We start from the raw sequence: 18,254 nt of genomic DNA on the forward strand, positions 1-18,254 counted from the left end.
AGACAGACTTTTAATTCATTTGAAAGCCTGATGCTTAACATTCTCCACCCCAGCTGTGAAACTCAGAAACCAGTCTTACTTGTTATCATCTATCGTCCACCTGGGCCTTACACAGAGTTTCTGTCTGATTTCTCAGACTTTATATCTAATTTAGTTCTGAGCTCAGATAAAATAATTATTGTGGGTGATTTTAACATCCATGTAGATGCTAAAAATGACAGCCTCAACATGGCATTTAATCTGTTATTAGACTCAATTGGTTTCTCTCAAACTGTAAAAGAACCCACCCACCACTTTAATCACTCTAGAGCTTGTTTTAACATATGGCATAGAAACTGAACATTTAACAGTGTTTCCTGAAAACCCTCTCCTGTCTGATCATTTCCTGATAACATTTACATTTACAATAATTGATTACACAGCGGTGGAGAGTAGACTTTATCAAAGTAGATGTCTTTCTGAAAGCGCTGTAACTAAGTTTAAGAATATAATCCACCCACTGTTATCATCTTCAATGCCCTGTACCAACATAGAGCAGAGCAGCTATCTGAACGCTACCCCAACAGAGGTCGATTATCTTGTTAATAATTTCACCTCCTCACTACGTACGACTCTGGATACTGTAGCTCCTGTGAAAACTAAGGTCTCTAATCAGAAGTACCTGACTCCGTGGTATAATTCTCAAACACGTACCCTAAAGCAGATGACTCGTAATCTGGAGAGGAAATGGCGTGTCACAAATTTAGAGGATCATCATTTAGCCTGGAGAAATAGTTTGCTGCTTTATAAGAAAGCCCTCCGCAAAGCCAGAACATCTTACTATTCATCACTGATTGAAGAAAATAAGAACAACCCCAGGTTTCTCTTCAGCTCTGTAGCCAGGCTGACAAAAAGTCAGAGCTCTTTTGAGCCAACCATCCCTTTAACGTTAACTAGTAATGACTTCATGAACTTCTTCACAAATAAAATTTTTATCATTAGAGAATAAATTACCAATAATCATCCCACAGATGTAATATTATCTACAGCTACTCTTAGTACCATTGATGTTAAGTTAGACTCTTTATCTCTAATTGATCTTTCTGAGTTAACTTCAATAATTACTTCCTCCAAACCATCAACCTGTCTTTTAGACCCAATTCCTACAAAACTGCTCAAAGAAGTCCTGCCATTAATTAATTCTTCGATCTTAAATATGATCAACCTATCTCTAATGATCGGCTATGTACCACAGGCCTTCAAGCTAGCTGTAGTTAAACCTTTACTCAAAAAGCATCTCTAGACCCAGCAGTCTTAGCTAATTATAGGCCAATCTCCAACCTTCCTTTCATATCAAAAATCCTTGAAAGAGTAGTTGTCAAACAGCTAACAGATCATCTGCAGAGGAATGGTTTATTTGAAGAGTTTCAGTCAGGTTTCAGAGCTCATCACAGCACAGAAACAGCTTTAGTGAAGGTTACAAATGATCTTCTTATGGCCTCTGACAGTGGACTCATCTCTGTGCTTGTCCTGCTAGACCTTAGTGCAGCATTCGATACTGTTGACCATAATATCCTATTAGAGCGATTAGAACATGCTGTAGGTATTACAGGTACTGTGCTGCAGTGGTTTGTATCATATCTATCTAATAGACTCCAATGGAGTGTCCTCTTCACACACTGAGGTTAATTATGGAGTTCCACAGGGTTCAGTGCTAGGACCAATTCTGTTTACATTATACATGCTTCCCTTAGGCAGTATCATTAGAAGACATAGCATACATTTTCACTGCTATGCTGATGACACCCAGCTCTATCTGTCCATGAAGCCAGATAACACACACCAATTAGTTAAACTGCAGGAATGTCTTAAAGACATAAAGACCTGGATGGCCGCTAACTTTCTGCTTCTTAATTCAGATAAAACTGAGGTTATTGTACTCGGCCCTGAAAAGCCTAGAAATATGGTATCTAACCAGATTCTTACTCTGGATGGCATTACCTTGGCCTCCAGTAACGCTGTGAGTAACTTTGGAGTCATTTTTGACCAGGACATGTCCTTCAATGCACATATTAAACAAATATGTAAGACTGCGTTCTTCCATTTGCGCAACATCTCTAAAATTAGAAATATCCTGTCTCAGAGTGACGCTGAAAAACTAGTTCATGCATTTATTACTTCCAGGCTGGACGACTGTAATTCATTATTATCAGGATGTCCAAAAAACTCACTGAAAAGCCTTCAGCTAATCCAAAATGCTGCAGCAAGAGTGCTGACAGGGACTAGAAAGAGAGAGCATATTTCTCCTGTTTTGGCTTCCCTTCATTGGCTTCCTGTTAAATCCAGAATTGAATTCAAAATCCTGCTCCTCACATACAAGGTCTTAAATAATCAGGCCCCATCTTATCTTAATGACCTTGTAATACCATATCACCCTATTAGAGCACTTCGCTCTCGCTCTGCAGGCCTACTTGTTGTTCCTAGAGTATTTAAAAGTAGAATGGGAGGGAGAGCCTTCAGTTTTCAGGCCCCTCTTCTGTGGAACCAGCTTCCAGTTTGGATTCAGGAGACAGACACTATCTCTACTTTCAAGTTTAGGCTTAAAACTTTCCTTTTTGCTAAAGCATATAGTTAGGGCTGGACCAGGTGACCCTGAATCCTCCCTTAGTTATGCTGCAATAGATGTAGGCTGCCGGGGGATTCCCATGATGCATTGAGTTTTTCCTTTCCAGTCACCTTTCTCACTCACTATGTATTAACAGACCTCTCTGCATTGAATCATATCTGTTATTAACCTCTGTCTCTCTTCCACAGCATGTCTTTTATCCTGTCTTCCTTCTCTCACCCCAACCGGTCGCAGCAGATGGCCGCCCCTCCCTGAGCCTGGTTCTGCCGGAGGGTTCTTCCTGTTAAAAGGGAGTTTTTCCTTCCCACTGTTGCCAAAGTGCTTGCTCATAGGGGGTCATATGATTGTTGGGTTTTTCTCTGTATCTATGAAGCGCCTTGAGGCGACTTATGTTGTGATTTGGCGCTATATAAATAAAATTGAATTGAATTGAATTGAATTGATTCTCCTTATGGGGACCTGATATGTTTAATATGCTGCTGAGAATATAGCCCAGAAGAAGCGTATAGTATAGCTTTTATTCTGGAAAGAGCCATTTCTCTGTAATAAACTCTCTTTTCCAAAGATGAGTGATTCCTCAATCAGACATTTTTTTTTTTTAGTACTTTGTTGTTTCAGCAACATTAAATTTAAAAACTGTACTTATGAGTTAAAATATATATTTATAATTTCAATAAATGACAAATTAAAAAGGCATGAACATTTTTTTTGTATCAAAAAATATCGAACCGTGACACCGTGAATTTTGTGTATCGTTGCACCCCTAAATGCACCCCTAAATATATGTATATGTATATATATATATATATATATATATATATATATATATATATATATATATATATATATATATATATATATATAAAAAAAACACCCAGCACGCCCCTGCGGGCGGTTTATCCTTCAAGCTCGGGTCCTCTACCAGAGGCCTGGGAGCTTGAGGGTCCTGCGCAGTATCTTAGCTGTTCCCAGGACTGCGCTCTTCTGGACAGAGATCTCCGATGTTGTTCCCGGGATCTGCTGGAGCCACTCGCCTAGCTTGGGAGTCACCGCACCTAGTGCTCCGATTACCACGGGGACCACCGTTACCTTCACCCTCCACATCCTCTCGAGCTCTTCTCTGAGCCCTTGGTATTTCTCCAGCTTCTCGTGTTCCTTCTTCCTGATATTGCTGTCATTCGGAACCGCTACATCGATCACTACGGCCGTCTTCTTCTGTTTGTCTACCACCACTATGTCCGGTTGGTTAGCCACCACCATTTTGTCCGTCTGTATCTGGAAGTCCCACAGGATCTTAGCTCGGTCATTCTCCACCACCCTTGGGGGCATCTCCCATTTTGACCTCGGGACTTCCAGGTTATACTCGGCACAGATGTTCCTGTACACTATGCCGGCCACTTGGTTATGGCGTTCCATGTATGCCTTGCCTGCTAGCATCTTGCACCCTGCTGTTATGTGCTGGATTGTCTCTGGGGCATCTGTACCCTCAGAAGGTCTGCTAGATGATGTTAATGCAGCACTACGGGCAATACCTACAACCACGATTACTGACACTAACAAGCTGATCTACAATACGGCAGCAGTGATCAGTGAGATGCTTGGCTACAAGTTGAACAGCGACAAGGGGCAGTACCCTCCATGGAGAAGGAGGCTAGAGGGCAAGATCAAAGTAGCACGGAGGGAGGTTAGCCAACTAACGGAGTTGCAGAAAGGTGCGACAAATAAGGTGCCTAAGAAATACAGCAAGCTGTCCATACCTGAGGCCTTGGAAACTGCCAAGCAAAGACTCACAGCCTTGGCCAGCCATGAAACAGGCTAAAATGAGCTTTCAAGGTGTAGGTCTTAAAGAACAGGAGGTAAAACTACTTGTTTCAGACAGAGGATGAACTGAGGAGCTCTATAAACAACCAGTCACAGTTTTTTAAACTGTGAATCATGCAAATGTACTCTAGCTGACTCATAGAATGAAAATAAAGAAGAAAAGGATGATGATAGGTCTCTTTTTTCCATACACAGAGGTAAGAAATCTCAATTTCAAAGCACTTACAAAGACCAAATCGTCCAGTTTTATTTCTAAATGTATGGCTTTGTTAATATATCATTTAGACCTCATGTCTATTTGTACAAACATGATGAACATTTTCTTACCTTATGGCTCAAAACTATGAGTCCCTTTTTGCAACATGCTGAAAATTCTTTGGTCTGGCATCTAAAAGATTGTCCTGACCTGGACAGACACATACTCTTGTGACACAACTTCATTCATTTAAGGTGCACAGAGAAGAGCATTAATCTGAAGACATTAAAGTTCTTTTGCAGCAACTTTTGTGGAATACAGGACTTTATTGTTTAACCCAAATGGTTTGGCTTAGCTTCCATGATTGTTGTCAATTTTTTAAAATTTGCAAAGTTAGGAGGACACAGTTTTTCTTTAGTTGTTTCCTGTTTTATTCTGCTGGCTGATGTCAAGTCTACCTACTTCCTTTTTCTATTTTTCTATTTCTCTGTTGCTTTAGCCACTTCCTGTTTTATTCTGAAGTCTCAGCCAGTCTTACACTTCAGTCAGACGTACTTCCTGCCTGTTTTCAACTGCTTTTTCATCATACCTGTGTTCAATCAGTAATCAATCTCTTAATTTTTGAGGTTTTGTAGACGTGACCGCTAACCACATGATGTTAACTTGTGCACCATTTTTGGACACCTGGCTAAAGCAAAAGTGTCATTCAATGCCCGTTTTCCTCCATCATTTTTCAACTGTTCCTATCATAACAGCCTAAAAGAAACAGCTTCCAATATCAAGAATGTGGAAGCTGGCAGACATGCCAGTGAGCCCCCAGCAACCATCTGTAACTAAGGGAAAATGTATATTCCCCATCTACCTGGCAAAAACTTTGCTGTGATTGATTTTGTTGCTAGCAGATTGCTGTGGCCGTAATTTGAATTGTAGTGATGGGCTTGCCTACAAACACCTGCTCTCTCAGGCGCCGTGAAACTGTGAAAAGTGTGACAGACCAGAAATGGAGAAGGTTTGCCTTCAAAACAAAAGTTGCCTCTTTTGAAGAACGCTGGCTTCTCTTTGAAACTTCTCCATTTTCAGTTCACATTGCACATTATCAAGTTGTGTAACAGTGAGTGATTTGTAGGAAAATATGGAAAAAATACAGGCAAATGGAGGAAGCTTAGGCCTCACTCACACAGACCTAAGGACACAGACCACCCCCTCTCGGTAAACACTGGTTGCTAGGGAGCAGTGTGTATTCCCCAACTGATTGGCAAGTGGTTGCTGGAGGTTTCTGGCAGTGAGACATCACGTGAGAAACCTCCTTAAATTTGCCAGATTGCCTTGTTGCATTCCTCAAACTTCCCAGCCATCATTCCTGGTTTTCCAGAGTTTTTTCTTGTTTCCTTGTGTACAGCTGTGGGCTGAACACTTCAGTCCTGTTCACGGTGCGTCCTGCATGTCGTTCCTCCTCCTGGGTTTCACAACTGCTCCAAAATACTTCTGAATTATCAACTTCTTCTTCTTTTGCTATTTTGTGTTTTGTAAGCCTACATTTGCATAAGACCTTTTGTAATGGCAGTGTTTATGGGTTACATAGCCAATAAAAATGGTTAGTTACACCATTACACACCTGCCTTTTAGAAAAAGATACCATCCAACTAATACATACATCAGTCTAATTAGCTATTAGCTATTACATAGCTATCATTAAATAGGTAATAGCTATTACACTTCACACTGTGTGTGTTTTTCTCTCACCTGGACACTGTAGTGTGTGTCTTCGTCCAGGTCCCACAGCACACACCAGCGGCTGGACGTGTTCACCTCTCGTATGGAGCGCTGCATCAGGCCGTCCTGCCTCTGGAGACAGGATACGTGCACACATGAGGAATACATGTGGTGGATGCTTTTGCACACACAAAGACATTAATGTGCCACACTTACGGCAAATTTAAATCAAATCTCGGGATCTGATCAGCGTATCCGGCTGACAGCTTAAGTATTATGATCTAATAAAAGCAGTAATGGCCTCGTACTTTGCTCGAGGCAGATAGTGTTGTCTTAAAAGGAGAAGAATCTTTTCTGTTTTCTTTTAAAGTAAACTTTGCTAAACTAATTTACCAATAAAAAAAATCATCATTATGTCACATTTAAAGGCAAATACTTGAAATGCAAGCAGAATCCCTGCAGTAACAAGCAGCTTCGCCTCATAGAAATTCACCTCACACCCATACAGCCCCAATGGGAGAAATTAGGTCTGCAGGCAAGGTAACACCAGCAATAGTCATTCAAAATAAACAGAAAAACACATGTTTAGGCAGAGATGCTCTGTTAGTATAAGGAGCTGCAGAATTAATGAAGAAATGTCACTTTCTGGATCAGCAGGTAAACAGATGGTGACCCCGTGGAGATAAAGTTTACTTTTTAACAGCTGTATTTAGTGAAAATTTGGGGATGGGTGGATTTATAAATTGTAAATACAACACAGACATATTATCATCTCCATTTTTGCAATCAGAAGGTAAAACACAAAAAGATAATTATTAATTTAGAGCCATGCTTTAATTCAAGTCCACAATTTAATCAGTTTTAGCTCCATTTTTGGTCACCACCACCTCCCTGGGGAAATATCTGAGTTTTCAGCTGCTTTAGCACTGAGAAGATCACATTCACCGTGTTTATTGAAAGTCCAGTGATAAAAGGTGCCTGCAGAAGAAGACAAAATTACTGGAAAGACAACACAAAGCAGTATACATCCATGAGGGGCTGCGAGAATCGAGGCAAGAACATTTTCACAAGGTTACCCACCAAACTCTACAGTTCATATCTTTAAAATGAGCTGTGGATTCAGAGGGTAATATGTAAATACACTGTGCACGTGGATTCAAAGTAACAATTGCAAATCAAATCCTTCATGTTATGTGAACATGAAGACTGGTGGAGTCCCAGGACCCTGAATTGATAAGAGGAAGAAAATGGATGGTTAATAATAATAATGTCTGCAGAGGATTCTCTGCCAGGCAGATATCTGCACTATATTTATGGAGTAAATAAACTTACTAGTAGTTCAGTAAAATTAAGAAAATGGCAAAAAACAAACAACAACAGAAAACACAAGGCTTCCACTTAACGTGGCACCATGGTAACAGCAGTTAAGATGCATTTTGGTTCTTCATTCCCCCTCGGACACAGAAAACAAGCTAAGAGTTTCCAGCATAATTTGCATTTGTGTTTGTGTGTCTGGAATTGCTAGGCCAACACAATGAGACCTGATTTTAGCCTTTAAGATTGGTGATCTTGATAAAACTGCACATGTGGCAACGCTTGATTGCAGTTCTTGCGGCCAAGTGTGGCACAGCTAGTTATTAGATTTAATTTAATTAATTTAAATTCAATTCAGTTTTATTTATTTGGTGCTAAATCACAACAGCAGTTGCCTCAATGTGCTTTATATTGTAAAGTAGACATCCTACAATAATACAAAGAAAACAGAGAAAACACGACAATCAGTCCCCGTACAGGCTTGGCGAGAATGGGGATGAAAAAACTCCCTTTTAACAGGAAGAAACCTCTGCATGAACCAGGCTCAGTGAGGGAAGGCCATTTGTCACAACTAATTGGGGTTAAGGGGGGAAAAAAAAGACGAAAACATGTTGTGGAGAAGAGACAGAGATTAATAATAACTAATGATTAAATGCAGAGAGGTGTATAAACACATAGCAAGTGGGGAAAAAATCAAGTGAAGAAGAAACACTAAGGGGGCAATTACTCTTTCACACAGGCCCAGGTAAGTTTGGGTAAATTTTTCTTCTCCTAATAATCAAAATTATAATTTAAAAACTGCATTCTGTATTTATCTTGTTTAGCGTGACAAAAAAAAAAAAAGAAATCATGTTTTTGTGTGGCTAAGTTTTCCCGACAACACGAGACTTGCACGAGACTTTAATTGCTCTGATTGGAGACTCTGTATGAAGGAACCTTTAACTGTCTTCTTTTTAACTGCAGACATCCTGATGAGCGCTGCTCAGAGATAATTGGTGTTCACACAAAAGCACCAGCCTGCATTCTTGTTTTTGAGATTGTAGAAAATGGCTCATAATATATTCAAGCTTTTCGTTATTGTCATTGGTATGTAACTTGCCCATTACACACCAATTACACCAAATATTCTAAAAAACCACCAGCTCGGCATCAGAACAGCTCATAATGAGGATTATCTAGCGACAGCTAGTCCAGTTTGAGAAAGTTTCCCAGATTGCGAACGTGCCTGTGGAGCACTGAAGGCTGAGGAAGAGTCAATAAATAGAAAGCTGTCAGGACGCTCGAGGCTCTCCAGATGTCTCGCGTGGAGAGTCAAAGTGGTGTTTGCTGCTCCTCTGGCAGCCCTGCAGGCAGCGAGTCAGCCAGGACACTTTGATCTAAAAGGCCGTCATATAAAAGTATATACTGAATCAACGGGGGTTAAAAGGATCGTTAATCAGCACCAGTGACTCAGCTGTGATGGAGGCATTACCATTTTGGAATAAAAACTCCAAAACCATCTAATTTTGAAAAGTAACGTAACTCAAGATACTTTCTAATTTTCAGGTTTTGTCAGTTTATCTCATAGGCACATTTAATTCTGCAGTTTTAAGTAAGACAGTAAACCAGGAAATCAAAACTAATGGACACTTGTCACAGCCATCTAAAGGTCTGTGCAAAAGTCTTGAGCCACCCCTTTTTCCTTTATATTTTTGTGCCACAAAGGTCAGCTCCAAAATAGATAACCGCTTTTAAAAAAAGCTGGTCATCTTTATATATATTTTCTAATTGTAGTTCACATAGGAATACCCATGGGAAAACAGATTTTTTCTAATTCCTAACAAGCAAAAGAGCATTTGATGATGAGCGTTTTATACTGTTTGATGACAGAAGAAAGTAAAGCCTGCAGGTTTGAGGTGCCTGCTGAGAGTCAGTCTTTATATTTTCAAGGTAGGTAAAACAAACGTTCTACATTGACAGACTCTCTGCTTTTAGTTGATTTCATGAGTGTTTTATAATCCCTGCATCCATTTACAGGATGGAAAAAATAGGATTTTTAAAGTATGCATAATTCAGTAGTTTGTAGAACCACCTTGGGATCAGCGACAACTTGAAACAATACATTTCTGTATGTCATATCAGTCTCTCACATCGTAGAGGACTTTGGGTCTGCTCTCCTGTCCATGCAGCGGTGCTTCGGTTCATTGAGGGTTTGAGGGCATTTATTTATGCACAGCTCTCTTTTGCCAAGCCACAGCATTTCAATCAGGTCGAGGTCTGCACTTAGAGGTGGTCATTACTTTGATCCACACTTTAACTGCCTAACAGATGTCTCTAGAGTACTTTGGTATGCAGGGGAGTTCATGATTGACTCAACGACTGTAACTTGCCCAAATCATTACGCCTCCACCTCTATGCTGACAGCGGGTATGAGGTGTTTGTGGTGATACGCGGCGTTTGGTTTTGTGCATTATGAGCAAACATAATAACAAACTTTAGCCTCATTCCAGGGATTTTGTGGGTTGTTAAGAGCAAAGAGGCTTTCTCCTGGAAGCTCTTCCAAAGAAGCCATACTTTTTCTGTTTCTTTCTAATTGTACTGTCATGAAGTGTGGTGTAGCTCTTTTTGCAGTTTCTCTGAGCATTGCACAGTCTGACTTTGGGGTGAATTTGCTGGGACGTCTACGTCTTGAAAGACTGTGGCATTGTGATTTCTGAAGACCAGCAAACTGCCCAAATGTCTGCTTTTATAGAGGTGCTCACACTCACTAATGATCAGTTTATCAAATGGATTTGATTATCAACAACTGGCTGCTACAAACCCTAATGTGTGCTCTTGGAAGTTCTCTGACAATTGAAGTAAATATTTTCTTGTTCTTGCAGGGGGTTTTGAGCTTTCTTTTAATTTTGGCAGCAGTCTTAAAGTTTGATTTGTCAGGGTTCAGCTTCAGACACTTTAAAAAGGAACAGAAGGCACCTTTACTTCAGTAAAATGTGACTGTGAAGTCTGCAGGTGAACACGAAGTTTGGGTGCATCGCTATTTTTAGGTCAGGAAAGAAGTCAGCAGCAGCCTAATGCATTTCAGAAGGAAAGTGGTGCAGAAAAACAAATCTCTCCTCTGATGTTGTCACAGTCTGACAATCTTCTTCTGGTACAAACATCACAACACAAGTTTAAAACAGGCACTCTCTGCAGGTTTTATTTGATAAGCATTGCCCTTGCACTAATCATCAATTAACCCTGTGTGTTTGATATTTGAAGTCATAGAAACCAGGACTGCTGGGAGTCTCAGACACAGAAACTTAAACTGGGTTACTTCATGTGTTTGTGTGCTTGGGAGCGAGGTTGTGTAACGCGTGCATCTTGGCAGCCAGCACCGTGGGATTTGGAACAACTTTAGATGAAGCAACTCTTTGTCTGGGCACATTCACTCGTCCTGCTTCTCCTTCACAAACAGAAGGCTCGGCATGTCACCGAAAAATACTGTGAATGAAATAATCCCACAAAGCAGCCACGTTTGAATCCTAATCAAGACTTAAGCCTGATGCGAGACCACTCTTGCAATAAGGAAAATAGAAATGGTAGAAAACATACTTGATTGACAGAGCAGCCTTTTATATAACAGCATTTTTTGCCCTTTTGTAGCAGCTCACTCTGATCCAAGGCAACCTTTGATGACTAACAATGGAAAATACGGGCTCGGTAGATAAAACCTGCAGCACGGATACCCGCTGCATCCACCTGCTACCATCACCTCCCCGATTAATATTTGAGTAAGTGTTTTTTTACATAAGTGCTTTCTGAGGTTAAAGCAGGAGATGTTTTAAATCCCGATCCTGTGTTTTCTTGAAAATGCCAAAAGGGTGATGGATTCTGACTCAGATGTGAGGTGACTTGGGAAAAAAAACCAAAAAGAAAGAATAAGAGTTGTTTGGCATCGACACCGCTGTGGATGTTTCTCCTGTGAGACGAATCCTGGCCAAATAATTTCCGCTAATGGAGACGACACCCACTCAGAGCTCAGCTAATGTCTCATTCTCCTTTTGCCAAAACTGTAGGTGGTGAAGACTGATTAAAATGAGCCAAGCTGAGCTAGCAGCCGAGGTTTTTAAGAGATCTCAGACAGACAAAATGTTGTTATGTAACAGCAGAATTAATGTGAAACGTCTCTTACGGTGACGCAAACTTCTTGTACTTTAGGTGACAGTTGTGTTCTTTAAAGGTGCTACGTGGAAGGACTGCAGCGTTTAATTAAATGAAATGTAAGCAATGAATCGATGAATTCATGAAGAAAAAGAAATACATTCTGAACAATCATATTTTGTTCAACCGCTCATTAATGCAAATATCTAATTAACCAGTCAGCTGGCAGAAACTCAATGTATTTACACAAGTGGACATGGTTAAGACGACCTAGTGAAGTCCAAACTGAGCATCAGAATGTGGAAGATTATGTTAATGTGGTAATGTTGTTGATGATTTAAGTATTTCAGAAACTGCTGATCTGCTGTGATTTGCCTGCACAACCATTTCTAGTGTTTACTAGTGACCTGAAGAAGAGAAACTATTTGGTGAGCATCAGTTCACTGAGGGAAAATGCCTTTTTGATGTCAGAGGAAAATGACCAGTGTGCTTTGAGCTGATAGGAAGGCAACAATAACTCAAATAACCACTTATTACAACCAAGGTATGCAGAAGAGCATCTGAACAGCAGCAGAAGACCACACCTGTAAGCTGAGAGCAGTCTGTATTTCTTCTTCCAGATGTTAGGGTCAGAAAGAGGACAAAATACACTATTGTTCTATTGTCAGCTGTCTGAAAGGCAAACAGACAGCTGTATGAAGTACAGCTGAACATAGTATCTATAATACTAGACAGAGCAGTAATGAGTGAATTCATGGCTTTAATAAAGCATGTGCTACCAATGTGTCTGTTGCTTTCAGCTATTTGTTGGAGTCTTTTTTTTCCTGAATTAATTAAATACCTGCAACTTCTTATGAAGATCTCTAAAGCCCATTTTTGCATTAACACACCGTTATGCATGTGGCCCAACAGCTGTGCAACTAAATTATTTATGATAAATTACCCCAAACACAGGCAGAGCATATGACTTTTGTTAACCTCACACAGTTGAGCTGACACACCAGTGCACAGCTGTGGATGTCTTACTTGTGAGCGATCTTTTCCCCCTCAAATCCACGGCAGGATCTTTCCTCCTGGGGGATATTTAAAGATCGATTAATTCGATAATCAGGTTTTTCTTGCTAATTGGATGCTTGGAAAGTCCTTCTTTTGGCTGCACCTTATGTAATTAAGAGATTTGGTTTTTTATTATTACCTACGTCAACCAGTAGCCATCCTTGACATTAACGAGCTCCTTAAGAAGTAAAATGTTAATGAGCAAATTCCTCTGAGAGGTTTCCAAACTTTCCCACCCCTCATGACTCAAAGTGTCTTTGAGCCGAATGCTGACTGCCTACCCGGCTAATGAATGACGCAGCATTTTAATAAATCCCAGAAGACAGCAGCAGGAGGACAAAAGAGAAAGAAGTAAGCCCTCGTGAGATCGAGATGAGCATGAGAAATACATAATTTATCTTTGAAAAGCTGTTCTAGCCCCGAGCATGGCACCGGTCCAGCTTTTCTGGGCATTCAATTCATAATTTGGATCCCTGCAAAATTAATCGGCCTTCAGCTGAATGAGAGGGCACATCAGGATGTATTTGACATTCAGTTTAAAAAGAAGAAAAGGCATGGTCCATTGGCCGTGCATGCTCAGTGTATGCATGCAGCGATGATACGAGGCTGCTGTATTGTACCTGCTGTGAGATGGCGTATCCGATGACGGTGTCTCCCTGAGGGACATTCCAGGTCACCATGGCCGAGTGTGCCCTCAGCTGGGTCACCGATACATTCACCGGGGGTGCTGGCACAGCTGTTAACACACACACACACACACGCACACACACACACACACACACATTTATATAGTTTGTTAGCGACGGTCAGTGAAGGCCAGGTAACACATGCAGTCTGCAGAGCATTTAAACTGAGATGATCACAAATATGTAGGCACACCAACATTACTTGCAATTCATTTATGGGCTCCTTTTTTAAGTATTTATTTATGCCTTTATTTGATCAGGATAAACAGAACAAGTGGAAGGAGAATGATCAAGAGCCTTAATCGAAGCAAGGAGGACCTAAACCTTTGGTCCATTCAATATATATATCAATCAGTTATAACATTATTACCACCTGCCTAAAATTGCATTTGTCCACCTGACTCATCGAGGCATGGACTCCTCTTTACCCCTGAAGGTGTGCTGTGCTATCTGGTACCAAGATATTAGCAATAGATCCTTTAAGTCCTGTAAAATGTGAAGTGAGCCCTTCAGGGGCCAGACTTGTGTGTCCACCACATCCCACAGATGTTTGAGTGGAGTGCATAGTAGGGCTGGGCCATATCATACCGTTCACGGTAATACCAGTATAATGTTATAAGAAAATGAAATATCGCAATAGAATATGGGTAAAACGCGCATGCGCAGTGCCTTTGTTTTCATACGCACATGGCGGAAAAAGCATGGCAGAGACGGAGAATGAGAAGGCCGAAAGTGGATCGTTGAATGAAACAGATGAACCAGAATTGGTTTGTAAAAACGTCGCAGCTCCAGTGGTGTGGAACTGGTTTGGCTTTTGTCCGTTAGATACACACCAAAGCACATTTTTTGGTAGAGCATGCAAGCGGGCCGTCGTTATTACTGTTATTACCAAACCGATTTTATGTGGTACACGGCGCTCAAAAATCTGTCAAAAAATGTTTTAGTACGACTTTGCTAAGCTACAGTCTGAACTCTCTGTTACGCCTGATGGATTGTCGGAGCATTACAGCTACCGTAGTCGGGAGCCTCGCGGAGTAATACATACTGTGTTTCAACATAAAATTATGGTATTGTGTGTGTATAACCTCTTTTTAAGTTTTGTGGATATTATACATGGTTATGCTGAGGATATGTCGGCCAATTTCCACTGGAAATGCCTTTTGGCAAGTAATTTGCATTTGCACTGTTAAATTTTTATATAGCTTTAATGCACATAAAAAACAGCTGCTTGTTTAAGTGAAAATACATTGATGGGGTTTTTTTTGCACTAATAAAGTTGTGGAGTTGTAAAGTATTTTATCTCACGTCAATTATATCGTCAGTTATATCGTTATTGCAAATTTTCAAATGTATATCGTGATAAATATTTCTGGCCATATTGCCCTGCCCTAGTGCATAGTGCATCCTGGTATCAGGTGTTCCCCAGGTAAATGACTCACATGCACCTGGCAATCCACATGATGTAAAAGAAAATGTGATTCATCAGACTAGAACACCTTCCTCGGTGGTCTAGTCTGATGCTCACATGCCCACTGTTGGTGCTTTTGACACTGTGCAAGGGTCTGCATGGGCATCCAGAGTGATCTGCAGCTATGCCGCCACATACGCAACAAACTGTGATGCTCTGTGTATTCTGTCAGAACCAGCATTAATGTTTTCAGCAGTTTAAGCTACAGTGGCTCGTCTGTTGGATTGGACCACTCGGGCCAGCCTTTGTTCTCCACAAGCATCAGTGAGCTTTGGCCACCCATGACTCTGTCGGTGGTTCACCGCTGTTCCTCCTTTGGATCGCTTGTGATAGATACTGACCACTGCAGACCAGGAACACCCCACAAGAGCTACAGTTTTGGAGATGTTTTGACTCACTCGTCTAAGTCATCCTCAACTTCGCTTAGATTCTTACACTTGTCCATTTCCCTGCTTCTAACAAGTCAACTGTTTTTCACTTCACCTGTCTGTGGTCATAATGTTGAGCCTTTTCAGTGTAGAGACATCCAGCTGCACCAGATGTTTTGTCATTTGCTTCCAATTACTTACAGGGGTATTAGTGAAGGCTGATGCTGATTTTGATTTAAAATCTTTCCCATAGTAAAACTGAACCAAAAGTTTAAAGTCAAATTTTAATATCTCTGCATCTGCGAAGTGTTCAAAAAGCTTTCAAGTCTTTATCTCTGTCAGGAAAATCAATCCATTAAGGATGGATTCAATCATATGAATAATGTACTCCAGCCCCCTGGCATTTCATAAAGACCGTTCTCCCATTTATTCATAAAGAAATACAATTTAAAAATGGCTTATGACCTAGAACAGAAGCTGTGCATTTGCAGAATTATAAGTGAAACTGTATTTAACTGTAAAATAGCATTATTATGATAATAATTTAATGTACTCTGCCAACAGTACAAAAGTATTCATTGCTGTTTGATCGGTTCACACCTGAGTGTCAGGACTTGCTCCAGTGGATCAAACAACAGATTTGAGAGGTCCATGGATCTATTCCAGCCCAAATTTCATCTTTCACAGAAATTCTAGCAATTATTTGCAGTCCCTTCATTTTAAAGAGGCCATATGCTAACTGGGAGGTAACTGGATATTTTAAAATGTCTATGTTTAAAAAATATGTTTAAAATTACATGGATGGATAATTTGTAAAGGACAACCATAGAAACACGCTGACAGCTGCACAGCTGCACAGGCTGTGTCTATATACACTCAACAAAAATATAAACGCAACACCTTTGTTACTGCTCCCATTCCCCATGGGATGGACGTAGAGACCTAAAATTCATTCCAGATACACAATATAACCATCCCTCCCAAACAGTGGTCACAAATCAGTCCAAATGTGTGGTAGTGGGCACATCTGCTATATTGAGATAATCCATCCCACCTCACAGGTGTGCCACATCAGGATGCTGATCTGACATCATGAGTAGTGCACAGGTGTACCTCAGACTGCCCACAACAAAAGGCCACCCTGGAATGTGCAGTTTTTTGCGCTATTGGGGGTCTGGGGACCCAGAACCGGTCAGTATCTGGTGTGACCACCATTTGCCTCATGCAGTGCAACACATCGTTGCATGGAGTCTATCAGATTGTCAATTGTGGCCTGTGGAATGTTGGTCCACTCCACTTCAATGGCTGTGCGAGGTTGTTGGATATTCGTGGGAACTGGTACACGCTGTCGTATACGCCGGTCAAGCACATCCCGAACATGCTCAATGGGTGACATGTCCGGTGAGTATGCTGGCCATGCAAGAACTGGGACATTCTCAGCTGCCATCTGCCCTGAACAATGTGAACCATGATTCATCCGTGAAGCGCACACCTCTCCAACGTGCCAGACGCCATCGAATGTGAGCATTTGCCCACACAAGTCTGTTACAGTGACGAGCTGGAGTCAGGTCAAGACCCCGATGAGGACGATGGGCATGCAGTTGAGCGTCCCTGAGACGGTTTCTGACAGTTTGTGCAGAAATTGTTTGGTTGTGCAAACCAATTGTTCCAGCAGCTGTCTGGGTGGCTGGTCTCAGACGATCTTGGAGGTGAACCTGCTGGATGTGGAGGTCCTGGGCTGGTGTGGTTACATGAGGTCTGCGGTTGTGAGGCCGGTTGGATGTGCTGCCATATTCTCTGAAACGCCTGTGGAGACGGCTTATGGTTGAGAAATGAACATTCAATGCACGGGCGACAGATCTGGTTGACATTCCTGCTGTCAGCATGCCAATTGCATGCTCCCTCATTGCTGTGGCATCTGTGGCATTTTGCTGTGAGACAAAACTGCACATTCCAGGGTGGCCTTTTGTTGTGGGCAGTCTGAGGTACACCTGTGCACTACTCATGATGTCAGATCAGCATCCTGATGTGGCACACCTGTGAGGTGGGATGGATTATCTCAATATGGCAGATGTGCCCACTACCACACATTTGGACTGATTTGTGACCACTGTTTGGGAGGGATGGTTATATTGTGTATCTGGAATGAATTTTAGGTCTCTACGTCCATCCCATGGGGAATGGGAGCAGTAACAAAGGTGTTGCGTTTATATTTTTGTTGAGTGTATAACCAAAGCTAATGTCCAAAACCAGTCCCTTCGTGGATGTTGAAAGATGAAACTATTTTGTTACAACTGAGACAAGTTTTTGATGTCAACAGAAACAAACATTCATCTGTTTAACCCTTGTTTCACTCTGGTGTGTGAAAGCCGATCAAAACTTAACCCTGTCATGCATGAATTATGACAACCTAAATCAGGATTTTTTTTCTTAAGTATTTTTATTCATCTTTAGGCATGAAAAAATATTTTTGAACTTTATTTTTTTAAGCATGTACTTTTCAAATAGTTTTTTACATGTTCACTTAGTCAGTCCGCTGGCTGACCAGTGGGTGGCAGGGTATGGAGTGACACATTAGTGTCCAATGTAGTAGTTTATGTGCAAGTATACCATCAACACTGACACAAATACAAGAAAACAGCCTTTGAATATGTTATGACTTCAGGATAAAAATGCTCGGAAACTCAGGTGCCACTTTTAGGATGTTTACTGACCACTTTTAGAAACAACCACAGCTAGTCGCTACACAAACAGGAAACTGTTTCTCACATAACATTCTGACAGACAAAACCCTGAAAAACCTCTAAAGGTTCCGGGGTGCAACGCCCCCAAACATACATTAACATCAACACTGTCTATAACAGAATAGCTGTCCACTGTTATGACCACTATGCGTGAAAGGGTT

General features: G+C 41.1%; 1 protein-coding gene across 1 annotated transcript in view; it reads right to left on the minus strand.

Annotated features, from left to right (window-relative positions):
* Positions 1 to 18,254, minus strand: part of LOC308394247 (fibronectin type III domain-containing protein 4-like) — a 60,849-nt gene that overhangs the window by 14,491 nt on the left and 28,104 nt on the right. The window contains exons 2-3 of the mRNA XM_080878499.1: positions 13,448 to 13,563; positions 6,366 to 6,467 (exon numbers count right to left, since the gene is read on the minus strand). Of these exons, the coding sequence (XP_080734625.1) occupies positions 6,366 to 6,467; positions 13,448 to 13,563 (218 nt within the window). The remainder of the gene's footprint in view (positions 1 to 6,365; positions 6,468 to 13,447; positions 13,564 to 18,254) is intronic.

Source organism: Rhamphochromis sp. 'chilingali' (genome assembly GCF_963969265.1).
Source record: "Rhamphochromis sp. 'chilingali' genome assembly, chromosome: 3".
NCBI lineage: Eukaryota > Metazoa > Chordata > Actinopteri > Cichliformes > Cichlidae > Rhamphochromis > Rhamphochromis sp. 'chilingali'.